The sequence below is a fragment of the Harmonia axyridis genome, chromosome 5 (genome assembly GCF_914767665.1).
Source record: "Harmonia axyridis chromosome 5, icHarAxyr1.1, whole genome shotgun sequence".
Taxonomy (NCBI): domain Eukaryota; kingdom Metazoa; phylum Arthropoda; class Insecta; order Coleoptera; family Coccinellidae; genus Harmonia; species Harmonia axyridis.
In genome coordinates, this window is record NC_059505.1 from 40,722,584 (window position 1) to 40,750,255 (window position 27,672).

The 27,672-nt window shown below is 36.0% G+C and overlaps 2 protein-coding genes across 2 annotated transcripts in view; one reads left to right on the forward strand and one right to left on the reverse strand.

Annotated features, from left to right (window-relative positions):
• Positions 1–314: 314 nt before the first annotated feature.
• On the reverse strand, positions 315–1,923 carry LOC123680021 (40S ribosomal protein S15Aa). Its single transcript, XM_045617654.1, has 3 exons — positions 1,817–1,923; positions 1,193–1,492; positions 315–440 (listed from the first exon to the last, which is right to left on the reverse strand). Exons 2-3 carry the CDS (start codon positions 1,489–1,491, stop codon positions 347–349), a joined length of 393 nt encoding a protein of 130 aa, XP_045473610.1. The 5' UTR covers position 1,492; positions 1,817–1,923; the 3' UTR covers positions 315–346.
• A 788-nt stretch (positions 1,924–2,711) lies between these two features.
• Positions 2,712–27,672, forward strand: part of LOC123680938 (protein sidekick-like) — a 68,881-nt gene continuing 43,920 nt past the window's right edge. The window contains exon 1 of the mRNA XM_045619061.1: positions 2,712–3,257. Coding sequence (XP_045475017.1) covers positions 3,107–3,257 — 151 coding nt within the window. The 5' untranslated portion in view covers positions 2,712–3,106. The remainder of the gene's footprint in view (positions 3,258–27,672) is intronic.

Here is a 27,672-nt window from a genome sequence, read left to right on the forward strand (position 1 = left end):
AAGATATATTTATTTTTATATTCGATACCCTCGTCTTGACACAACATGGAAGAGACAGATTAGCACTAATCCGTAGTTTTGAATGCGCAGACGTACAAAGCGAAACCATAGAATCTGATTACGAAATATGACATTTGCTCTATGCTCTTGACGTCCACGTGAATTTCGTGTTTTTCAACATAAAATGCTTTCAAAAAATATCAAATGACTTCATCACAAAAGGGAATTATTATATTTATAATATCAACAAGATGGATTTGCTTTGGAGAAAATAACCTAGGATAAGGAAGGATATTTTATAAATAAAAGATGGATTTAGTTTTATATATTTATTTGATACAAATTACTAAAAGAAGAAACCAAGAATTTTGCCTCCAAGATGTTTCCTTCTAGCCTCTTCGTGGTCCATGATGCCACCGCTAGTAGTCAATACAACATATCTGTAATAAAAAAAAAGATTAATAAGCTATTGCCCTGAATATAATTTCAGCAGAATACAAATAACTCGTGAATAAATAACCTAACAATCAACAGGCATGAGAACTTGCAAATAAATAAAATGTTAATCACTCGATGAACATACTTAGTTTCAATCACCTTAACAATAATTTAGTTAGAAGTGAGGTGTAAACAAAACTACATTTTCAATTTGATCAATAATAATTATAGTATGAAGTTGGTTTGATTTCATTACAGAAATTAAGATCTTGCGTAAATTGAGTTTAACTCGATTTGTTTCTACAGCAAATAAACAATCCTGCTTTTTGTTATTGTGCCTTGATAGACAAGTAATTTAAAGTATTTTCTCCTCAATGCTTCTATTGGGAATCATTGCATTCATAAGAGGAAGCACTAATTCCAAAGCTTGAAAGATTACTAATGCAGCTTGAAGTTGAGTCACTACACACGTAAACCACTTCAATGTTTACATCTAATATCTATTCGCTCCTAAAAAACAAGGAAGACAAATCAAGAAGTTTCAAACCCCTTATTTACTAAAATCTTTATCAAGATAATACATTATTAGGGGTATAATGTCTCAAGATATACGGAGCCAAGTATCTCGGAAAAGGTGATATTGGCACGGGATCCTGAATATTATTTACCTGCGTAATACAAGAGACCCTGTACAAACAAACATAGATCTCTCAAAACCACAGGACAATTTAAAACTTATGAAACAAGTACTTACCCAAACTGTCTTGAGGGTAAAAGATTGTTGGTCCATTTTTCAATTTGTGTAATTGGGACATCGAATCTAGGCGAGATAACTCCGCATTTGTTTAATCTACCGGTTAAATTGACGATGATTTTGCCACTTCTGTGATCATCTACAATTTCGAATTCACCAATGTAACCCTTCTTCATCATTACAGTCAAGAACCTAATGATGACTTTGGAGCATGGCCTGATCAGAACTTGTCTTTTACCACGCTTTTCAGCATTGTTGATAGATTTGAGCGCATCGCTCAACACGTTCATACGCACCATCCTAAAAAAAAAACATAACTTAGTACATCGAAAATAACCTTGAAATAATATCACCACACTAATAATTTGATAGCTACTTAAAGGACACAAAGAAACTAACTTATTGGTGTATCAACTCATTCAATATTTCAGCAACAATATGATAGTAAATATTCGAAATATGAATCACTTGAAAGTCTATGGAAGACGAACTATAAACATTAAAATTACTAAAATAGGAATTAATTTTTAGCAAAACTACTTGTGTAGATGTGATAATGGAACTTTTATTGAACTAAAACTGAAATATTTTCAATACGATGTATTATAAAATTATAGAATTTACCTGAATTATATCTTGTATAACCTCCAACACAATTATACTCCAGTAAGCTAGGTTACGAAAAGAACTTATGAATGAATGTCACAGAAAGTATCTGACATGTGTCAAAAATTAAGCACAGAAATTAAGTGCATAAGCATAGAATAAAAAAAGTTTTTTTGGTTGAACGGTCGAGAGAATTTATCAGATTTTCATTTAATTAATTTAGAGTTCAATGAATTATTTACTTTGAATAACTTCAGAATCTATGAGTTTTAAATAAATAAATATTTCAATTTGAGTTTTATTATTTTTAACCCAGAAATTTACAGAAAACTGTAACATATTAGTTTGAAGTTTATCCGTTACAAACATAGATGTCAGCACAAAATGTTATCCTAAAATTCAAAACTTTCTCATTTTGCAATTATTTTGCTGATTACATGCTAATGATAGGGGTAGTTCGTAGACTAGACCAGAATCTGTTCTTGGAAATATTATCTTAACGGAATGTCTATTATTGCGACAAGAACAACGCCATTAAGACTTAAAATTAGTATTTCAAAGATGAAGGTAACAATTTTAATTAGAAAAATTTAAAAAAGAACCCTATGCTCCTGCAACAATGTGTGTTCGTAATGAATTTTGAATAATTTCAGTACTGAATATGTATTAGTCGAAAGAATTTCGAATTTATCGCGAAATTAAGAACTTATGAATTGCAATGAAATGTTTGGAAACAATATTGACAAGAATTCCTTGAAAATGAGATGTTATAGATATAAGAGCCTCCCAATAATGTTTCCATACTTGATTCAGTAAATATCAAGATGTTTCATCCAATAAAATCGAAAAGTTCAATGAAAACGTTGATCATATTGTTTGGCATTTAATTCAGTTAACTTGACAACACCGCGCATAGCGCTCTAGCCCGTTCCTCAGTTGGTTGCCGTTCTTCGTAATGTGCAAGCGCAGCCGTGTTGATCCGTTGTCGAATTACAAACTTTACAAAACTTCAAAGTACGAATGAAAGGTGCAAATGTGCATTTGAAAAGATTGGAAACAGCTGGAGTATAATCGAACGGAGAATCCCTAAACGATGTCCATGCTACGTTGCGTTTTTCTGTGAGAATGCCAGAGAATTGTTGGAATACTTTGTATTTAACGGTGCATGCAGCATCCACAGGTGTCTAGATTCGCCGTCGTCTATCTCGCGATGTAAGGTGAAATTATCAAGTTTTGTGAACTAAACAAATCGCGGGACTTGTGATCTAACCAGAAAAGTTTTTAGAAATGTGTCGGTAGAATGCAATAATGGCTAGGAGTGTACTCTTGTTACCTTTCGCAGGTAATACGAGGATGGTAACCGGACTAAAGTGCTTGAAACGACTGAATAGTGGCGTTGACTATCTGAATTATGTAATTTTCTGCCTTCTCCTGATTTATCCGACCAGAGTCAACTCAGGTGAGACGATAAAGCAATTTTCATGATTATTATTCAGTTTGAGGATCATTGTTATTGTTGGATAATCATTTGTTTTCCAAGGTCTGATTCCTAACATGAATGAAAGTCAGTTCAGTCTTGGTTACCGATTTACTACATTTTTCACAGATGGTGGCAACTGTTTGTTTCGGTTTTTTTGAAAACATTGAACGCGAGTTCAATGTCTTAACATTGCCAAGTTTTCGAAACTTGCTATGATTAGTATTTTCTTTATGATTATTCAACAAGATTTTTGTTAATTACATGATAAAATAAACCATAAATATTTTTTATATGGTGATCGCGAAATTTTAGCCCCATTTTTCAATAGAAAATTCGTGAATTTCTCCTCATAATTGTAAAACAAACAGTCCAATAACATCAATTTCTTGAAACACAAAGTCTATGAATATTTCATAGAATAAGAAACACCATCGACTCAACCGGATTTGCATAGAATGAATAATGTCCTTAATTGTGTCAATTTCAAACCTCAGACTGCCCTGTTTCTATTCATTATTCGCTCGCATGTCGATTCAGTAAATAAAACAATAGCATAATTTAACTGCCGTCGCTTTCTCGTCAAAATGCAACTTATGAACTCTTATCAAAATCGTTTCAAAAAGTGTTACGATGTAACGAGAGCAAAGACCTATTTAATTTCGAATGATCCATTACATTACGTAATTACCATATTTACTGTGGAATTCGCTGTGAAAATGGAATGGCAAGACAGGATCCCATGGGAACAATCGAGTCTTCGGCCCAATGGTCGTTTGTTTCCTTTGTTCAGGTAAATAATAGAGCAGCCTGGAATTTTTGGAGTACTCTAGTTGGTACCGGGGTTGGCGGAAAAGTACCTGATGGCGATTTGACACAGGGCGTGTTGCCAATGTGAGTTTTTGTACGATATTTTCTCAATAATGAAGGAAATTCACTAATATTTCACACCTAACTGCTTCAATACCGAAAATAAAACCTGCTTTTAGTAGACAAAAGATGATATTCATGATTCTCATATGGAGTTTATTTGTTTTATGTGTTTTTCCATATTCCGTTTATGCTGGAGGGTCATTATTAAAGCCATTTCGAGAAAAAAGTTCATATGAATCTATGTCCTAAACTTTTGAGATACAGAGTGGTAAAATCTCGAGTAAAATTTACAGAAAAAAAATTAAGGATATTGCCGAATTCTTGTTGTCGCTAAGTTGGCTGAATTATACTCTACAGGGTGTTCCTAAATTTAAGGTACAAAGGAAAATGAGAGATTCCTCGCATAATTTCAAGAAAAAGTCTTATAAACATGGTCCGGCTAACGCTCTGTTTTCAAGATACAGGTTGTTTCTTTTAGCCCTACTTTTTTGTGATTATACCAAGTTAATCAATTTTTATTAATATTCGTTACAGATTGGGTAAATAAGTGCCAAAACTCATAATTGATTTATTTATCATAGCTTATTTACTAGACCTTCATAATAGTTTGCAGTTTCCTGAGAATAACTAGAGAATTGTTTAAATTTTTTTCTGGACATCGGTAGCAGATACAACAAAAAAACAAGAGGTACTGGACCAAAGTTTCTTTTCATATTTTTCTAAACTACCAGTGGTTCAAAAAAAAAAAGATCTGGAGGAAAGCAGCGGGAAGTTTTCCAGAAAAAATATCATCCTGTATATTTGCATTCAAAATTAGCATATCAAAACTTCAACTTGGAATGTCTATGTCAAATTTGAATAAAATAACACAACGAGTCTTTAATTTTAATTTGTACTCTATAGAGAACAATTTGACCAACTTAGCGACAATAACAATTCGGCAATCTCTTTAATTGGGCTAGTTAAATTATCAGCTTCTAGTTCTTTCTCAATATGGAATGTATGCTGGCAGAAGCAGTTATTACAAGGTAATTGAGAAAGTTACTTGAATTCATTGTCAACAAGTAAAATCCAAATTTAGGATATTTAAAATATTCCTAGAAGGTTTAACATCGGAAACAATGAGTCAGATTATCAACCAAAGAACTAAACATTAATTTTTCAAAGGCTGTTAACAAATAGGGCTCAATTAAAAGAAACCTGAACGCCTCCTGTCATTAGTGTCATTAACGGCCGACCTATAACGACGCCTCGAAGTCATAGAAATATATAAACGTCATTAACGTTACAATTATTACTAAGCTAACTGAAAAAGTTACTTCGATTCATTGTCAATAAGTACAAGCCAAAATTTAGGATATTTAAAATATTCCTGGAAGGTTTTACATCGGAAACAATAAACCAGATTATCAGCCATAACATAAAAACTAATTCTATAAAAGCTGAATACAAATAGGACTCAATTAAAAAAAAAGCCGAACGCCTCCTGTCATTAGTGTCATTAACGGCCGACCTATAACCACTACCCAGAGTCATAGAAATATATAAACGTCATTAACGTTACAATTATTACTAAGCTAACTGAAAAAGTTACTTCGATTCATTGTCAATAAGTACAAGCCAAAATTTAGGATATTTAAAATATTCCTGGAATGTTTTACATCGGAAACAATAAACCAGATTATCAGCCACAACATAAAAACTAATTCTATTAAAGCTGAATACAAATAGGACTCAATTAAAAAAAAAGCCGAACGCCTCCTGTCATTAGTGTCATTAACGGCCGACCTATAACGACGCCTCGAAGTCATAGAAATATATAAACGTCATTAACGTTACAATTATTACTAAGCTAACTGAAAAAGTTACTTCGATTCATTGTCAATAAGTACAAGCCAAAATTTAGGATATTTAAAATATTCCTGGAAGGTTTTACATCGGAAACAATAAACCAGATTATCAGCCACAACATAAAAACTAATTCTATAAAAGCTGAATACAAATAGGACTCAATTAAAAAAAAAGCCGAAGGCTTCCTGTCATTAGTGTCATTAACGGCCGACCTATAACGACGCCCCGGAGTCATAGAAATATATAAACGTCATTAACGTTACAATTATTACAAAGCTAACTGAAAAAGTTACTACGATTCATTGTCAATAAGTACAAGCCAAAATTTAGGATATTTAAAATATTCCTGGAAGGTTTCACATCGGAAACAATAAACCAGATTATCAGCCACAACATAAAAAAAACTAATTCTATAAAAGCTGAATACAAATAGGACTCAATTAAAAAAAAAGCCGAACGCCTCCTGTCATTAGTGTCATTAACGGCCGACCTATAACCACTACCCAGAGTCATAGAAATATATAAACGTCATTAACGTTACAATTGGTGTACGCGTTCGCCGTAAAATCGAAAAAGGCTCAAAAGTCGCTGTTATTCGTGCTAGAAAATTCGTTCCTTTGACCGCTCGAATTCGTAACAAAGCTCGCGTGACACACACTGATTGCATATCAAAAAGGTCGTCGGTGAAATGACGGAATGTGAATTGGGAACCGCAATGGTAGGTGGCTGTTTGAGACTAATCAAACACCGTAGGCAACAAAAAAGCCTGGACATAAGTGCACGTTTTAGACTTATTTGTCACATTATTTGTTGGTTAGGTTATACGAAGGTGTCAAGGGCGAGGTGACGTTTTTTGCGGGTTCCTGCGAATTTATACGAATGTCATTTTAATGTCCCAGGCCTGAGCCTGGGACATTTCCGCGCGCTCCATGTCAGATTTGATAGTTCATGTTGGGGACAAAATTTACTCACTGAAAATGACATATGCTCCCTCTATCTATGTTTATTAGTAATTATTAGTAATAAACATAGATAGAGGGAGCATATGTCATTTTCAGTAAGTAAATTTTGTCCCCAACATGAACTATCAAATCTGACATGGAGCGCGCGGAAATGAAAACATATCAGTGATACGATATTTCACTCAATTCGCGAGTTTCTCCACAAAGAACGCACTTCTTATGTCCCATAGTGAATCGACGTTTCATTTCAACTAAAAATATATTGAAATAAATACCTAAATATATCAGAAAACAAACTTCAAGCACGCGAAACGACGTGAACCAACCGATGACATAAGGAGAACAAAAGTTGTCAAACCTTGGATTTCAGCTGGTAGATACAGAAAATAATAAATATTCTGCTTATTATAAATTCGACAATTACGAAAAATATCGGATTCCAAATATTCAAATTTGCATATTTAGTCGGGAATCACTCAAATAAATATATTTCATGCAATATAATATACATTCATAACGATATAGAAAAATTGTGGAATTGAAAAATATATCACAATCCGACAACGTAATCTAACCATGTTGGGGACATGTAAAAATTGCGTATACTCCCTCTATCTATGTTTATTACTATATGGATTGACCAAATAACCTTAAAACACGACATTGACAAAAAGACAACATAAGCACCATAAGAAATGATGCGGAAGTTAAGTGAAAAACCAATACCATTCAAATCCAAAAATTGTGGTCCCTTCTAAAATCTCCACTTCAATCTTAAGGTTTTTCAAGAGTAAGTGAGTCACGAAGTGAGCACATCAGCGTTTTAGACATCTTAGTCCCAAAGTCCTATCAGAAATATTGCTTTCGCTTCTGTGACACAATAGTCACATGTTTATTTAAGTTGAAATTTTTCATAAAGGGTTTTCCACAAAGAAATTTCATTTTGATATTAAAAAAAGTTTAAAGGTGTGAAATCACAAGATCTCGGTGACCATTTGTGATTATCTCTTCTAAATTAGGGACAATATGTTTGCTCTTTTAATTTGATAAAATAAGATCGTATAGGTGTAAAGTTGTTGAATTGTCTGTTCTTCAATCTGTACAAGCTCCATAATCTTACAACGTTTCCCATTAAAATTTATCGTAGACACCAAACAAACAGACGGAGCACAATTCAACATCAAACCAGACCATTTCCGACCAAAAACACGCAAATCTCAAAATTAAAGCTCCCCATACACTACAATCCAAAAAACCAAACAGCATACAAATCCTGCCGTCCGGCCCTTCCTTTACCAGATATAACCGTCAATTCCGCCGTTCCGACTGGCAACCGAAAAAAAAAATGCGAAAAAGGCACACGGGGATGATCCCAATCCTGGCGTTATTGCATACGGTAATGCCGTATGACGTACGATCGCCGTCTAGCGAGCGTGTGCGGGGGAATTGGACCTTAAACGTACGGGACGAAGCCCGCGGGCGACGGAAACGCTACGGGGACGTTCAGACACCCGATCCCGGACGGGTTCGCGCTTTGGTGGCTTCCAGAATGTCTCTCACGGTACGCCGATCAGCTCGATGCAGTTTTCATCTCATTAAAGGTGTCCGACGGTGTTACGAGGGAGGTAGGGGAAATTTTGGTTTATCACGTTGGTATCCGTCATCCGTTGGTAACTGTCATTAGTGTCAGCTGTCGTTGGAATGTTGAATTGTTCGAAAATTGACGTTTTGAAAACGGAAAATTCGTTTCTTTAATTCTGTGGTTATTCCGTTCATTCTTCCACATCTTGTAGAACAAAATCGTGCGAGAATATATCAGAAACGCACAGTTTTCATGGTTATATTTTATTATTATATGTTGGTACTCAGAACTTTCCGCCACGACTTTATCTGTCAATTCATCAATTTGGCTTTCAAGGAATGAGTTCTGCCAACCAACATTTTTCAATGCAAAAATCACTAAATATTATGGAAATATTTCATTAATTTCAATGAAAATGCAATGAATCAAAGAAAATAGTGTATTATACTCGTACAGAAGGCTCATTTTACCACTCGTTCATTCAAAAACTCGCAACTTCGTGGCTCGTTTTTGAATTTTGAACTCGTGGAAGAATATCAATGGCTTCTGCACTTGTATTATAAATATCTATTCTCTAATTCTGTGGAAAATACGTTCATTCTGCCGTACAAAATGCGGGAATATCTCAGTTTCACACAGATTACATGGTTCTATTTTATTATTATATATCTTACCTACTAAAATACTGGTGTGTTTACTGATTAGATTGTTTAAGACAATTCTGGCGACTCGGCTCGACATGGATCCCTACCGCTATACAACATATACACACCAATCATTTTAAATATTTAAAGTTAAATAGTTAAAGAATAGTTGATTTTTGTCATTAATTAATTGATTATCAGTTGAAAAATTCGAATATTCAAATTGTCTTTCCTGTTGAATTAATTCTTCATACCTATTACTATTCAAGTTTCCAAAAAATTTTGCAATCACAGTTCATAAAACTAGAGCAGTTTTTTAGTCATCCTGAAGCACGTCTCGGTCAACAATAGTGAGACTGGTTAAAAAATATGAGCTTTTGGGCCAAGTTAGTGATGTGGAAAATCGAAACCGTGTGCGTCGCTCAAGAACAACCGGGAATTGTAGCTGACAATTCAGGCTGTAGCCTGAATTGTCGACGACATACAGGCGTAAATGTGCGAATTGGTCATGGAAAATGTCATTGAAAGGATATGGTGCTGTAACCGTAGCCTTTGCGGTCATCTGGCTGATATCGATTTCCATCATTAATGGCATACCTTCCTCTATAACTATACTCTTAAAATATACTGGTTTTTTTCAATATCGAAATGAAACTATTCATTGGAAGAAACTTTGACATAGAATTACATTATTGGATGTTTATGGCCTTGTTACATTTCAACTACGATTCGTCAGTAGCATTCGAAACGCCTTGCGAGCGGTTGTCCAGAAAACGAAATAACGTTGTCCAGAAAACAAAATGAAAAATAACGTTGTTCAGAAAAACAAATAACGTTGTTCAGAAAAACAAATAACGTTGTCCAGAAAACGAAATAACAAATAACGTTGTCCAGAAAACAAAATAACAAATAACGTTGTCCAGAAAACAGAATAACGTTGTCCAGAAAACGAAATAACGTTGTCCAGAAAACGAAATAACAAATAACGTTGTTCAGAAAACAAAATAACAAATAACGTTGTCCAGAAAACAAAATAACAAATAACGTTGTTCAGAAAAACAAATAACGTTGTCCAGAAAACGAAATAACGTCGCCCAGAAAACGAATTAACAAATTACGTTTTTCAGAAAACGAAAAAACAGAACGAATAACAAATCGTTGAATCTGCACCATATTTCCGATTCAAACCAACAATAGCCCGCTAACGAAGAAAACCCCGCTTTATTTCAACAAATAACCGACCGTATCGTAGCTCATTGACCTCATCCACCTGTCCCCACCCTTAAATTAAACATATGCGATTACAGTGTCTATTTTTCCAAACGCACCCCCAGGGACAGATGACCTTACAAGTGTCCCATACGGTGTAGATCATAGAACGCACCCCATATGATATTCCGCCCTCTCATTGGTCGACAAAGGCGCGTATGACGATTAAAATAATCCATCCGATCTAGTTCTGATTGTTATGTGGACAGTTTTCGGCTAATCGGCATATGGAACGATTGCTAACCTAATTAAGCGATTCTTTTCGATTGGGGTTAGAGGGTGCGTTTCGCAGTGTGTTTTTTAGAGTGTGTAGGATGTGAGGCGGAACCAATTTTGGCCATATGATACGTTTCCGAACGTATGAATGGGCGGAAGATGTGTTTGGGCACATGGTTTGTTTATCCGGGTTTGTAACACGTGTACGAGGCGTCTGGTATATTTATTCGGTCTTTGCTCTCTTGGATATATGGAAAATTTGTAACCGTTTTTGTGTACACTTGAAATACTACTACCTATACGGGGTTTTAGTTGATGAGTGGGTAAAAAAAAAATTATTACAATTTGCTATCTAACTTTTCTTTAAAACTGACTATTAATTTATTGTTCCCATAGAGCATAGATAGAGGGAGTATATGCAATTTTTACATGTCCCCAACATTAGATTACGTTGTCGGATTGTGATATATATTTTCAAATCCACAATTTTACTATATCGTTACTAATGTATATTATATCAAATGAAATTTATTTATTTGAGTGATTCCCGATTGAATATGCAAATTTGAATATTTGGAATCCGATATTTTTCATAATTATCGAATTTATAATGAGCAGAATATTTATCATTTTCTGTATCTACCTGCCGAAATCCAAGGTTTGGCAACTTTTCCTCTACTAGTGTCATCGATTGTTTCACGTCGTTTGACGCGCTTGGAGTTTGTTTTCTGAATTTCTGATATATTTAGGTATTCATTTTAATATATTTTGAGTTAATATGAAACGTGGTTTCACTATGGGACATACGAAGTGCGTTCTTTGTGAAGAAACTCGCGAATTGAGTGAAATATCGTATCACTGATGTTTTCATTTCCGCGCGCTTCTTGTCTTGATAATTAATCTTGGGGACAAAATTTGCTCACTGAAAATGACATATGCTCTTTCTATCTATGTTTATTACTCTAAGGGATTAAATCAACAATAAAAACAAAATCATCGTCTTTTGACAGATAGCGGGTTATTCAAAATTAAACCTCTTATTGGAAAACCCTTTAAAAAAAATCACGTTCAACTCAATCAGTATAATTTATTTCAATTGTCACTGAACGAACGCGCTGAATCTTTGATTCACCATCATTACTTTTATGTATTTTTTTCTGTGACCGCTTCGGAACATAGAGGACGTGCAACAGCGTCACGTTTCTCGATGGACTCGGACGAGATTTATTTAGCCGTTTGGGTGTAAGCCGAATTGCCAATGGAATTACTTAATAGAGAGGGTTGAAGTTCCTTAAATAGCCCTCGCACCGTTAGCTTTCTGGTGTGAAGGAAGATATATCTCACACTTAACAAGGCGATATTGTCTTTTTTGTACTTGGGTTTGTTATAATTTGTAAGCCGGCTTGTTCTCCTAGAACCACGCTGACTAATTGACTGGGGTAGGGCTAAAAATAAGGAGATTTACCGTGTCAGAATATAAGGGTGTGTTGATGACTAAAAATCCGTTTTAAAAGGAAAAGGTAGGGAATATTAAAACCGAAGGATTAAGTTTAGTTTTATTTCCGTGTAGAAGGCTGAAAAATTTTAACACTGATAATTCAAACTTCTATGTTCCGTACGTCATAATATGAAAAATCCTTGGAATAATAAACATAGATAGAGGGAGCAGATGTCATTTCTAGTAAGCAAATTTTGTCCCCAATAGAACTATCAAGTTTGACGTGAAGCGCGGAAATGAAAACATATCAGTGATACGATATTTCACTCAATTCGCGAGTTTTTCCACAAAGAACGCACTTCTTATGTCCCATAGTGAATCAACGTTACATATTAACTCAAAATTAATTGAAATAAATGCCAAAATATATCAGAAATTCAGAAAACAAACTTCAAGCGGGCCAAACGACGTGAAACAACCGATGGCACTAGGAGAGCAAAAGTTGCCAAATCTTGAATTTCAGCAGGTAGATACAGAAAATAATGAATATTCTGCTTATTATAAATTCGACACTTAAGATAAATATCGGATTCCAAATATTCAAATTTGCATATTTAATCGGGAATCACTCAAATAAATATATTTCATTCAATATAATATACATTCATGTAGTAAAATTGTGGATTTGAAAATATATCACAATCCGACAACGTAATCTAACCATGTTGGAGACATGTATCTTCCAAATGGTGTTTCAACATCTATCTTATATCTGAAATTCTCAAAGACAAAAGAAAGATTATCATCATAAAATTGTGGGATAATAACATGGCGTTGTTTTCACTTAGATATATATCTTGCTATCAAGAATCGAGAGAACTGTGCTCAACATAAATGACAGTTTCAAACATGGTAGCGAAGCCTCTTACTTTCGTATCATTACGATCCTGTTGCATCGAATCCAAACAGATTCAGATCGCATGACGTAAATAACCTCAAAATGTAACTGACAATCTGCAACCACGTTAATTTCTGGACATAGACAGAACTGACCATCGACAGACTTTCAACCACAGATCTCATCACAATGTGAATGAATTTCCAACCATTGTGGTTCGAAACCGAACTATTACTGATGACGTAAGTAGTTTTTTCTCGTATACTTAGAGATCTTCTTCAGGCAGCTTGATGACAGCTATTTCTAGCAATAGTTAATGACAACCGGCAGTTTCAATTTGTGCATATAGGATCTTTGTTGGTACGAATACTTTCACACGCTTTTGTCTTAGGAGTTCAAATGCGTCCGGTTCTTAATTATAATTACGTCATAATCATTTCGGCCTTGCACCATGCTCTCTGCAACGATTAATATGTCGTTTACGTAGCGGTCACAGAAAAACGAACAGTTTTTGCCGCAATTTTAGTGCTCTAATTCATCAGTCAACAGATTGAAGACAATTTCGTGGTTTACTGAAATCATAGAGTAATGAACATAGATAGAGGGAGTATACGCAATTTTTACATGTCCTCAACATGGTTAGATTACGTTGTCGAATTGTGATATATTTTCAAATCCACAATTTTACTATACAGGGTGGCCATTTGAAAACGAAACAGACGAGATTACAGACGAAATAAAGTTTTTCGATAGAAATGCTCGGACAGGTCGATTTCTGTTTCGAGGGGGACAACATTAAGATGTAGGTTACGGACGCATAGCGCTTCAACCCTTGCTGCTACAACCCCCACCCCCAATTTTTGAATAGGGAAGATGGGGTGAGTGATACCTCAATTTAAAGGTATTTTTATACTGATTTCAGCACAGTAATTGTTTTTTCATTTTATGCATTAGTTCTCGAAATATTCATGCGTTAGTTAGCTAGGAAGGAAGCCACAGTCATGGTTGTTTTGAAGCTCAAAATGTCGATTACTACAAGTGCCATGAAAACACCACTTCATTTTCAAATACTTAGTTAAGAATATTTCGAGAACTAATGCATAAAATGAAAAAACAATTACTGTGCTGAAATCAGTATAAAAATACCTTTCAAATGAGGTATCACTCACCCCATCTTCCCTATTCAAAATTTGGGGGTGAGGGTTGTAGTAGCAAGGGTTGAAGCGCTATGCGTCCGTAACCTACATCTTAAGTTGTCCCCCTCGAAACAGAAATCGACCTGTCCGAGCATTTCTATCGAAAAACTTTATTTCGTCTGTAATCTCGTCTGTTTCGTTTTCAAATGGCCATCCTGTATAGTTATGAATGTATATTATATTGAATGAAATATATTTATTTGAGTGATTCCCGATTAAATATGCAAATTTGAAAATTTGGAATCCGATATTTTTCCTAATTGTCGAATTTATAATAAGCAAAATATTTATTATTTTCTGTATCTATCTGCCGAAATCCAAGGTTTGACAACTTTTGCTCTCCTAGTGTCATCGGTTGTTTCACGTCGTTTGACGCGGTTGAAGTTAGTTTTCTGAACTTCTGATATATTTAAGTATTTATTTCAATTAATTTTGAGTTGATATGTAACGTTGATTCACTATGGGACATAAGAAGTGCGTTCTTTGAGGAGAAACTCGCGAAATGAGTGAAATATCGTATCACTGATATGTTTTCATTTTCGCGCGCTTCATGTCAAATTTGATAGTACATGTTGGGGACAACTTACTTGCTCCCTCTATCTTTGTTTATTACTCTGAGATTATGTTGAATGGAAAATGAACGAAGGCCACTTCGCGAACAGATTTATTTCTCTCTAGGTATTTTCTTTATCGTGTTTTTCATGTTCAGCCATAACCATAGAATTGTGTCGAAATAGACGTACTGCAACGGTCACAGAAAAACCGCGCTCAACTTGACACGTTTTTCCGCTGAAAAAGACGTTCAAGACTCGGTAAGTACACCACTTAGGAAGCTTTAAAGGAGTAATAATAAATGAGAAAATTCAACACATGCACCTGCTCTTGCAAGTAGAAATAATTACGGTTCCTACGGGCTGCTGCCAGTTCAGGAAATGTTAGACGACGTTGATAAGAAGAAGTTTGCGGTATTATGGCCCTTTGTTGGGCGTTTTAATAGGCTCTGTGCATCGGAAAAGTCACGCCCAATCGACGGAACCGTTACATGTGTTTCTGTGTTCTACGAACTGAATAAATGATTGAGATGTTGCGGAGCTGCGGCCTGTTTATATTTGTGCATTGGGAACGTTTCGTTTTATGTTTTGGGTAATAGAGCGGGATCCCAGAGCAGCCAGACGGTGTTTCTTCCATTTACATTTTTATTGGTTCGTTTTGGAATTCTTGTTGTTCGATAATCTCAATTGCAGATTTTTTATATATTTATTTAATGTTAATTTATACTGGGTGTTTCCAAATTAAACGTGAACTCTTAAGGAGTTGGACAAAGTAGTGAAAAAATGTTATGATCGAATAGGACTATACAGAGTGATTCACCTACACTAAGTTATATACCTCGGAAAAAAACACCCTTTACAAGCGCGTCAAACGACGTGAAATAACCGATGACACAAGAAGAGCAAAAGTTGCCAAACTTTGGATTTCAGCAGGTAGATACAGGAAATAATAAATATTCTGCTTATTATAAATTCGACAATTAGGAAAAATATCGGATTCCAAATATTCAAATTTGCATATTCAATCAGGAATCACTTAAAGAAATATATTTGATTCAATATAATTACATTCATAATGATAAAGTAAAACTGTGGATTTGAAAATATATCACAATCCGACAACCTAACCTAACCATGTTGGGGACATGTTTATTATTCTATGGTATTTTCCAATTTTACCAATAAAAATCGTCAATCATAGCCTAATTCCCAAGATTGACATTTCAGACAGCTGTCAGATGTCAGCATACGTCAGGATCATCCTGACCAACCAAATAAAACAAAATTCTACATAGAATCATAGAAATTTCTTTCTCCATCATTTGACCCCTTTTTTACGCACGCCACTGCACTGGCTCATTAGATGGAAATTATTATATCGCAATTCGCCGTTCACCTTAATTTCTCATAAGAATAATGACGGGTTATATATTATATATGTCTTTCTCCAATTTCTCAGCTCGGTTTCAGCCGTTTCTAAAACAACAGGCGTTTGTGAGTAATGGCGTTCTTGCAGGGAAGGGAGGGGGGTAGATCCCTAACCCTAATTTTAACCCCGTCAACCTGGATCTGAACTAATTAACATCGAAGAATGGCGAAAGATAGACTGAAGAATACGAAATAATTGAGTCGTATCAGATGTAGAAAGTTTGCTATCTAATTTTACGTCTTTAATTCAATTTGGGAGTTTCTACACCCCTGAATGTAGAAGGGGTGGACGAAAATTTACAGGAGTTGTTGGTTAAATAATAAAACACATTGCAATACGATGTGTATTTAAAATTTTCCTAATTCTCAAGGTTGACGAGAAATCGACAAATCTAGGTTTTCGTCAACACTATGAGCTACAGTCTCAGAGTGATAAACATAGATAGAGGGAGCATATGTCATTTTCAGTAAGCAAATTTTGTCCCCAACATGAACTATCAAATTTGACATGAAGCGCGCGGAAATGAAAACATATCAGTGATACGATATTTCACTCAATTCGCGAGTTTCTCTACAAAGAACGCACTTCTTATGTCCCATAGTGAATCAACGTTTCATATAAACTCAAAATATATTGAAATAAATACCTAAATATATCAGAAATTCAGAAAACAAACTTCAAGCATGCCAAACGACGTGAAACAACCGATGACACTAGGAGAGCAAAAGTTGCCAAATCTTAGATTTAAGCAGGTAGATGCAGAAAATAATAAATATTCTGCTTATTATAAATTCGACAATTGGGAGAAATATCGGATTCTAAATATTCAAATTTGCATATTCAATCGGGAATCACTCAAAGAAATATATTTCATTCAATATGATATACATTCATACCGATATAGTAAAATTGTGGATTTGAAAATATATCACAATCCGACAACGTAATCTAACCATGTTGGGGACATGAAAAAGTTGCGTATACTTCCTATATCTATGTTTATTACTCTATGGCTACAGTCATTTAGTAATAGCCTAGTTTTTACGTGTCAACTGCCAAAATTGGCAGCTGGCCAAAATAACACCTCTTATTGGGAAATTCTGTATATTTGTTGAAAATCCGACAGATTTCGTGACATGTAGCTATAGTAGGTTATTCGATAGAATTTTCAAAATCACTTAAATTATTCAGCGATATTTAAACACAATAAAAAACCAAACCAACAAGAATCTCTTTGCCATGTGTTCCCAAACAATGCAACAATGGCACGTGTTTAAAAATGACGTCTTGTCAACGTCAACCACAGAGAAACGTTCCCGACAATGTTATTACGCGTAACGAGCAAGTCTGGCAGACAAAAGCGCACAGATATCCATCGAAAGTACACAGAAAAAACATAGCGCTGTGCATTCACGCGAACGAATATTTCTATTATTTACCAGATGCTTATCGACGTCGATGTTCGATTTTGCGTTATTATTTCCGAAATCGACGTGAAATTAACGAAATATGGGTTTGGTAATTTATAACCGAACGATTTCGACGATTGAATAGCAACGAAGTGGATTCTGATCGATATCCTAATATATACGAGTTTTGAATAAATTGATACAAATGTTCGTGAAAAACAATTTGGGTGTTTTGAGAATAATGGCAAACACGAACGTTTGTGTTCAGACGGTTGGTATCACTGTTATTTTTAGCATGACGTTCGTATTTTATTGGTTTATAATTTTCGATGATGGAAGTTTGCGATCGTTTGGGGTGGAATAAATTCAAATCTGGTTCTACAATTTAAATTTGATTTATTATTATTTGTAAATGAAAAATACAGCTAATTATTAGTGTATTTTTAAGCGCATGAGAACTACCAATAATAAAACAAGATAAAAATATTGTTGAAATGAATTTTTTATGGTAGATAATTTCATGGCATTTATGTTTTAAATCCAAGGTGATTTACCGAGATGTCCTATTAGACGTTTATGAAAACCCAATCATAATTTTGAGAAAAAATTTGCCTATTGGGGTTTGAGACAATGATCTTTCTTCCTAAAATATGTCAAATTTGCTTAGTGAAAATGACATATGTTGACATATCGTTTCTCATCGTTGTTGGCATACCTTCCCCTTTACAATTAAATAAACTTCCATTGATTTATCCTGAAATATAACAGTTTTCTTGTCAATATATATTCACCCAAAAATCTACCGACTTTCCTCATTTTTTGAATGGTTTCAGATTTATAAATACAAGAAAATTCTCCTCGGATTTCAGGCTGCAGAGCTCCAGGTTCGAAACTCGTAGCGTAATATTATTTTTACGAGAATTGAAATATTCTCTGAATACGAGGATAATATTAATAGTTGGTTATAATTTTCAGCAATTTCGCATCAAACTTCCGTCGATAACACCGTAGAGTTCATGTCGAATATAGGCATACTCGTAAAAACGTATTATGTCGCTCTCTAATACCCTGAAACGCTTAAATTTCAAATTTCAATGGTATTGAAATCCCCACATAATTGAATTAAAAGTTCACGACACCATTATGAGATAAAAAAAAGTTAATAGGCTTACAGAATCATACCGAACGAGTCTTGAGGATTGACACGAAGAGAACTGAAACTTTAGCATCGCGCCATATACCGAGGTCGATCGAAAAGAGTATAGACAATTCTTGCTATCATTCGGTTAAAAGGTGAGTTTACTGACTTAAAACATAAATATGCCTTCCCAACGGTGAAACCATCAACAGTGAATATTACATAACGTTATTGGATCGATTGAGCACTGAAATTAAGAAAATACGCTCTAAAACAAATTATCTTTCACCTAAACAATGCTTCTTGTCACAATTTGACAATAGTAAATATGAACGACATAGTAAAATTGAACGAATTGCCTTTTCAACTGCTTAACCAACCAGCTGTGATTGTTTCAGTCGGTTTCAACAACTCAAAATACACTAAGCCGAGCTGGTCCCACCAAATACTGAACATGACCTTGGAACCGTGAATTTAGTCGTCGACGTGGAAGCAGGGCCGGGATATCCCCATGATTTTCTGCGCTTGGGATTATCGTAATGAACCAATTTTCGTCTCCAGTCAAAAAGCCATACAGAAATCTCTACCGTCTTTGCCTTGCAAGCAGCTGTTTTCAAGCAAACAAACGCCGTTCAACATCTCTCAGCTTCAACTCGTACGGTACCCAATTTCCTTGTTTCTGAATCATTCCCATGACTTTCAGGCGTTTTGAAATGGCTTGTTGCGTCACTCCCAATGATCCTGCTAATTCTTGTTGCGTTTGACACGAGTCTTGATCAAGTAATGTCTTCAATTCTGCATCTTCGAAAACCTTCTCTCTTCCACCTCTATGCAGGTCTTCGACGTCAAAATCACCGTTCTTGAAGAGTTGAAACACTCTCGGCACGTTCTTTCACTAACAGCGGCCTCACCATATGTATTTGAGAGCATTCGACGATCCTCAGCCACAGATTTCTTCATATTGAAGCAGAGAATTAAAACTTCCCGCAAGTGATGAGTATTTGGCTTGTAAGCTGCAATGTTCAATCGAGAATAACTTTATGATGACAAATCGACTAATATTTCGATGACGTTATGTTTCAAATACCTTAGCTTATTATATGACATCTACGATCTATTTATTTCGACTACCACTTACTGCTACATCCATCTATTGCAAAACGGAGGAAGCTAAGTTGTACACCTAATATTTTTCATTCAATAATTCTCTGTTCTTATTTGTTTTTCGTTGTCATCGACGTTGGCTTATGCGATACTGATAAACTCCAAAGAGAACGAAGCTGTCTATCGCTACTCACATTCGATGACAGCACATTTTTTTGTGGTTAGTTCAGATCTTAGAATATAGATATAAGGAACGGAAAGTAAACATTTGTGCTCGATCCCGAATACAAGAGAGATGGAAGTTTAGTGTCGCCAATCACAATCTAGCCGATTGGAGTGGAGAATCCTGATTTGATTGTTGAAGGCTTCATCAGGAATCCTTTTTTCATAACTTCACAATAGCTAAATCATCAAACTGAGAAAAATATTAACCTTTTTAGAATTGTTAGGAATAAATCACATTATAAACTATTTTTGAGCATGAATTGAATATTTCGAAGTTAATCAAATTATGCTACGCTACTGCTATAGTGTCGCGTCAGACAAGGACTGACGAATGTTGGCATCAAAACAAATGCATCAGTTACAAGGCGATTTCCGTTCCTCTTATTAATGTTCTAAAAGGTTCAGATCAACGTAGACTGTGCCAGACCGATTTTCCTATTGAAACCAACGATTGAAAGTTCCTCAGCGTGACATGGCTGTCACAATGTCACCAAAAAAGGTACCCAATTCAAATCCTGCAATTCCTTTATTTCGCCATAACGAATTTGCCGATCCATTCTAAACATAAAATAAGTTTCCCGAAAAACCATCTTATCCATTTGTAAACTTCTGCATACCCGATATGCCATCAACGGAAAGCATTGTTGGGCCACCGTGACAGGCTAAAGAAAGTGCCAGTCTGCATTACCTGCCGCTGTTCAGTTCCCTGCCCTCTCCACCCTCCCCTCGTTGTGTCTACCGACGCGTCACACACGAGTAAGTTGGGGTCATGCAACGACTTTTATCGGTTCCATTCAAGTGGCATTCTGAGGTTATCGAGTAAAATTGCTCGGGGGTAGTGTCTGCCTCCATATGCAGAACGGTATAAATGTAAAACTGCCGCTGGGAGTGCATCGTTTAGGGGGTGGACGCACTTTGCGAGACAGAGAGAGAGATCCTGCCGTGGGGTCTCGCCTTTAGGTGACCTGGAAGGGCCTAAGGGTGGCCACCGCCGGTTGGGTTTGGTGGGCGTTTTAGCGGGTGCGATAAGGTATTGTGTGGAATGCTGGTTGGTATTTGTGTGTGTGGAATTTTCGGTTGGGTATTTGTACACAAAGGTTTATTAGACTTGTTGTGTTACGAAAAATACTGGACGATGTCGTAATTACTAATTAGTGTAAAGGGTAATTCTCGTTCGAGAATTTGAGAGAGAGGCAGCTTGCTGTAAACCTGAATCGCGAATATACACTGCGCAAAAGAATTAACGCACATTATGAAAATCTCAAATTTATTCTACAACTGAAGGTGATCTCAATGATAATTATTTTTATCAGAATTATGCATGCATATGTTATCCACTTTCAACGTTTTTCTTCAATACAGATGTTTTTTCCCAGCAGGAATAAAAAATAGATGAGATTATCAGATTTTGAATGTATTGGGTCCATACTGAAATCAGTTGTTCTCGATCAATTCTAGTGATCAATAGTTTTTCTTTCGTTTGATTTTCTACACTCGATCGCTATGCAACGCAAAACACGCAATTTGAGCCGAGAGGAATGTGCCCAAGCGGTAGTTTTGCGAGAAGAAGGGTGGACATACACAAGAATTGCAGAAAGGTTTGGAGTTTCCCATACAAGTGTGTCCAGAATGTTGCAGCGATTCAGGGAGACAGGTATGAATGTCCGAAGACCAGGACAGGGTAGACCACGGGTAACAACTGCCATTCAAGAACGTTACTTGAGAGTTTCTTCGTTGAGACAACGGTTTGCAACTGATCGCCTCCTTCAAAATCAGCTTGAACAAACTCATGGGGTGCAAATTAGCACTCAGACAATAAGAAATCGCCTCAGAGAATATGATTTGAGGCTTCGTGTCGCGGCAAGAGGCCCAGCTCTTACCCCAGCCCATCGAAGGGCGCGTTTGGATTTTGGGAGAGAGCATATCCATTGAGAAGAGGCTGATTAGGAAAGAGTTCTCTTCACAGATGAGTCTAGATTCTGCCTCTACCATTGTGATCGACGTTCCCTTGTATACAGACGTCCACATGAAAGATATGCTCAGTGCACTCTTTTCCAATCAGCCTCTTCTCAATGGATGTGCTCTCTCGCAAAATCCAAACGCGCCCTTCGATGGGCTGTGGTAAGAGCTGGGCGTCTTGCCGGGACACGAGGCCTTAAATCATATTCTCTGAGGCGATTCCTTATTGTCTGAGTGCTAATTTGCACCCCATGAGTTTGCTCAAGCTGATTTTGAAGGAGGCGAGCGGTTGCAAACCGTTGTCTCAACGAAGAAACTCTCAAGTAACGTTCTTGAATGGCAGTTGTTACCCGTGGTCTACCCTGTCCTGGTCTTCGGACATTCATACCTGTCTCCCTGAATCGCTGCAACATTCTGGACACACTTGTATGGGAAACTCCAAACCTTTCTGCAATTCTTGTGTATGTCCACCCTTCTTCTCGCAAAACTACCGCTTGGGCACATTCCTCTTGGGTAAAATTGCGTGTTTCGCGTTGCATAGCGATCGAGTTTTAAAAAGCACCCTCTATATATATCAGACAATTTTTAATACCGGAAAAAGGACCTCTTCGAGCAGGAACCGAACTCGCAACCTACGAATCACAAGTCTATTGCTCTCACTAATGAGCTACCTAGGAAGCTGAAAGTTTATAAAGTTATATATAATATTGTTCGAATTATTTTTAGACGAAAAATCATTATTTCAAATATGATTGAATGTTAATTATTGTGATTTTCAGGCGTTTACCCAGCAAAAAACGTATATTCCGCCAACAATTTTCCAAAACTCGGATAGTTACAAACATCAAACCCAACGCGCTGAAATTCCAAGTTCACATCGCTCGAACTTGAAATCGAACGCCTCATCGCGATGTCAACGTAACCATCCGGTGAAGTTATGGTCAGAGAAGACGTAATAGAAGCCAGATATGGCGCTACTGCATTTCTTCCAGCGAGGTCCACTAGGCGCAAGGATAGTGGAAATGCCGCTGTACTTGTGTGTCTTCACCAGGTGTCCTTGATAGGTCGTGGACTTCGACGAAGGCCTATTGTATTAATGGGACTCCAGGGCCGTATCCGGCTGTACCAGCATTTCCTGTGTAGGGCCTAAGAGAGTTATCTTCAACGTTTTTCTTGGAGGGGGTTACTTTGTTGCTGCACTGATAGAAATCCATATTTTTCTATTAATAAAGCACTTATTTGGAGGTTATTTATTCACAACTATTACAGCAGATTTATATTCGAAATATTCATTTATAAATGGTGTTTTTTTAGAGCTATAGAACTTTAAATTGCAATAAAACAACGATGGATTATTCGATTGACATGAGTTTTATTTATCCGCAAGATAATCTTGTGGCATTACATTTTAAATATGATTTCTGGCATATGACCGCCACGGCTGGCTCGGATGTAGTCCAATCTGGACGTCCAATTTTCGATGACTTTTTCCAACATTTGTGGCCGTATATCAGCAATAACACGGCGAATGTTATCTTCCAAATGGTCAAGGGTTTGTGGCTTATCCGCATGGACCATTGACTTTACAGAGCCCCACAGAAAGTAGTCTAGCGGTGTTAAATCACAAGATGTTGGAGGCCAATTCACAGGTCCAAAACGTGAAATTAGGCGGTCACCATACGTGTCTTTCAATAAATCGATTGTGGCACGAGCTGTGTGACATGTTGCGCCGTCTTGTTGGAACCACAGCTCCTGGACATCATAGTTGTTCAATTCAGGAATGAAAAAGTTAGTAATCATGGCTCTATACCGATCACCATTGACTGTAACATTCTGGCCATCATCGTTTTTGAAGAAGTACGGACCAATGATTCCACCATCCCATAAAGCGCACCAAACAGTCAGTTTTTCTGGATGTAACGGTGTTTCGACATACACTTGAGGATTAGCTTCACTCCAAATGCGGCAGTTTTGTTTGTTGACGTAGCCATTCAACCAGAAGTGCGCTTCATCGCTAAACAAAATAAAATGGACGTAGTGCGCGATACGTATTCCCCACAGAACCATTATTTTCGAAATAAAATTGCACTATTTGCAAGCGTTGTTCAGGCGTGAGTCTATTCATGATGAATTGCCGAACCAAACTGAGAATAAATCACTTGACAGCTGTTAAATCGGTCGCCATCTTGAACAGTAATGCCAACTTAAAGTTATATACCTCGAAAAAAAAACACCCGTTACATTCATAACGATATAGTAAAATTGTGGATTTGAAAATATATCACAATCCGACAACGTAGTCTAACCATGTTGGGACATGTAAAAATTGCGTATACTTCCTCTATCTATGTTCATTACTCTATGGAAATACATAATTGATTCGATTATAAACAGAAATAACTGTTTGATAAAAAATAACGCTTTGAGGGTTTCTCGAAATAAGACGAATATGGATAAGCACACAAAAGTGGAAACTAAACGAAGTAGCAATAATCGATTCAGTTGCTTATTATAGCCCAAAACCGGCCCTAGACTCTTCGATATCGATTCTAACGACTCTTCCACCTAATACGCTCTATCAGTGTGACGTCACACACCGCCATTTTTGGTTCTCCTGTCAGTGTTCGGAATCCAAACAAATGAATTGTCATTCAAATTAGTATGGTGTCGTTGAAGGAATTGGCTTATTTTCAAAATAAGAGTATTTGAAGAACGATTTCGATATTAATTGATAGTCAGAAGAAACGAGGTTAATACCAGTAAGTTTGAATCCTGTATCATTCCCCAGATTTTGTAAAAAGTCGTGTTTATTAGTTGAACTTCAAGTTCGAACTTACTGGCATTAATCTCGTGCCTTCTATCTATCAATTAAAACTGAAATCGTTCCTCAAATACTCTTATTTATGAAAATAAGCCAATTACTTCAAGGACACCGTACTAATTTGAATGACAATTTGTTTGTTTGGATTCCGAACACTGACAGAAGAACTAAAATGGCGGTGTGTGACGTCATCTCTAATAGAGCGTATTCTATGTTTCATGACATGATTTCTTGAAAAATTATTGGCCCGATTATAATTTGAAATGAACTATTTCATGAAAAAATAATGTTTTTAAGGTTTATGCGAACTTAAAAAACAAACAGACGAATATGAGCACACACAAAAGCTCAAAATCTAACGGAAACTAAATTAAGTAACAATAATCTTGTTCATTATAGCTCAAAACCGGCTGTAGACACTTTGATATCGATTCTAACGACTCTTCCACCTGATTATCATTAAGAATTCATTTAGACGAAGCCTTAAAAACCAGGGAAAAAAATTAAATTTCCGGGTGGGTCCGGCCCTGCTTCCTCCATCCGTTTACCGGCTGTTCCACGACCTGGAGGTTGCTTTCTGGTTTACGCAGAAGACGACCCCTTCCAGCTACATACCACCGATGCGAGAAACGCAACAACTTTTCGAAATACGTATCACGTGAGTCACCTGGTGTCCGTCACTGAAAATGTCGTAACGTAATACCGTGACATACCTCTATGCCTCGAGATCTTTACTCCCTTCGCCTGCAACTTTTATACCGTGGAATGCCGAGAGACCTTCTCTCTGTGCGCCACCGTTGTCGAGCATCGAAATTAAATGGGCCGATCACAGATATCGGTAACTGTCAAACCAGTTTTTAATGTTAAGGTTATTAAGATTGATATTTCCGGTATGGTCGATTGAAAGTTTGGGTATCGAGATTTACCGATCATTTGGGTCTTTATAATGTTGACTCCTGTAATTCCTGGAAGTTTATGAATCATTAGGAGTTTGGGAATTGTTGATTCAGCTGTCAGTTTATACAGAGAGAAAGTATATTAGTCTTTTATGAGTCAAAGATGGTTATTGTCTGAAAAATTGAGTTATTGAATTTTCTACCTGGAGAATTGAGGTCATAGGTTTCAAATCCTATAAAATAAGAGAGCACTGAGTGCTTGTTGAAATTCGTATTGTTATTTTTTCATGAAATTTCTGAAGAAGTTTCTAATCGTTATAATAGGATACAATCTCAGAGTAATAAACATAAATAAAGGAATAATATGTCATTTTCAGTAAGAAAATTTGGTCCCCAACATAAACTATCAAATTTGGCATGAAGCGCGCGGAAATGAAAACATATCAGTGTTACGATATTTCACTAAATTCGCGAGTTTCTCCCCAAAAAAGCACTTCTGATGTCCCATAGTTACTCAAAGTTTCATATTAACTCAAAATATATTGAAATAAATCCCCAAATATATCAGAAATTCAGAAAACAAACATCAAGCGAGCCAAACGACGTGAAACAACCGATGACACTAGGAGAGCAAAAGTTGCCAAACCTTGGGTTTCAGCAGGTAGATACAGAAAATAATAAATATTCTGCTTATTATCAATTTGACAATTAAGGAAAATATCGGATTCCAAATATTCAATATTCATTCATCCAATATAATATACATTCACAAGGATGTAGTAAAATTGTGGATTTAAAAATATATCAAAATCCGACAACGTAATCTAACCATGTTGGGGACATGTAAAAATTACGTATACTTCCGCTATCTATGTTTATTACTCTATGAATTAACCTGTGAGAGTGACATTTCTCGAAAACATAGAATTATGTGACACTTTCAACACATGTCATTTATCACTTTTTTGGTAACGAAAAAGCTCATGAAAATAATGGATGTACAGGGTGTCCCAATTTCGATGCTTATTAATATATAGTATAATTTTTATCAAGACATATATAGGGTGTCCCATTTAAAAAACCCCAACTCTCCTCTATATCTCTAAAACGGTAATTAATTTCTAGAATATGTTATGACTATCATATAAACTATAAAATTACCGAAAAAAACGTTTAGAATTTCTTGAATACCTCATAACAGAAACCAAGATATGGCGAAATATTTGAAACAGTTGTGTTTCAAAAACACCCTGTAACTCGAGAACGAAGTCAGATATTCACGATCTGATTTTTTATATCTCATTACAAATCATTGATCATTTTTCAAGTCTTATAGTTCTCCAATTACTTTTACTGAGCATTTATTTTGGGACATTCTGTACACTAGAGCACCAATTCCATAAAAAATTCCGGAACGTAGCGTAGGCAAGTTGTTGACAGATCGTTAGGTTATCATTGATAATTTATTATCCGACCTCATTATTCTGCTGACATTATTCATTAGAAAACTACGATTTCCTATTTATACACCTATTATCATCGAAAGGATTCAGGTTCAGAGGGAATATTGAAGGTGAATGGTCTCGTTTTCGATTCCTTGACTTATTCATTAATCGAAGAAAAAAATGGAACGAACTCGCCTCCCATAATGATACAGTATTACACACACACTCTTTGATCCATCGAAAATAAAAAGAAACACGCAATTGGAGATTTCATAACCATTCCCTCAAGTCCGGACTTTTGTCACAAGCTGGCAACGTCGACATATCGGAGAATGCCGATGATAGTAATCTTTTTCATGTGAGTCATTGCGGTATTGGGAAAATATTGCGAAATACCTATCACATTTTTATTTCTAAGACGATATATATGAGTTATTCTCTCCCACCTAACGGCATTTGACAGATTCCGATGTTCATAGAATTCTATGGCT

Coding starts and splice junctions, on each gene's coding strand:
- LOC123680021 (XM_045617654.1), bottom strand. CDS start 1,491: ATGGTGCGTATGAACGTGTTGAGCGATGCGCTCAAATCTATCAACAAT. Junction 441..1,192: donor TTACCCTCAAGACAGTTTGG/GTAAGTACTTGT, acceptor TTTTTATTACAG/ATATGTTGTATTGACTACTA.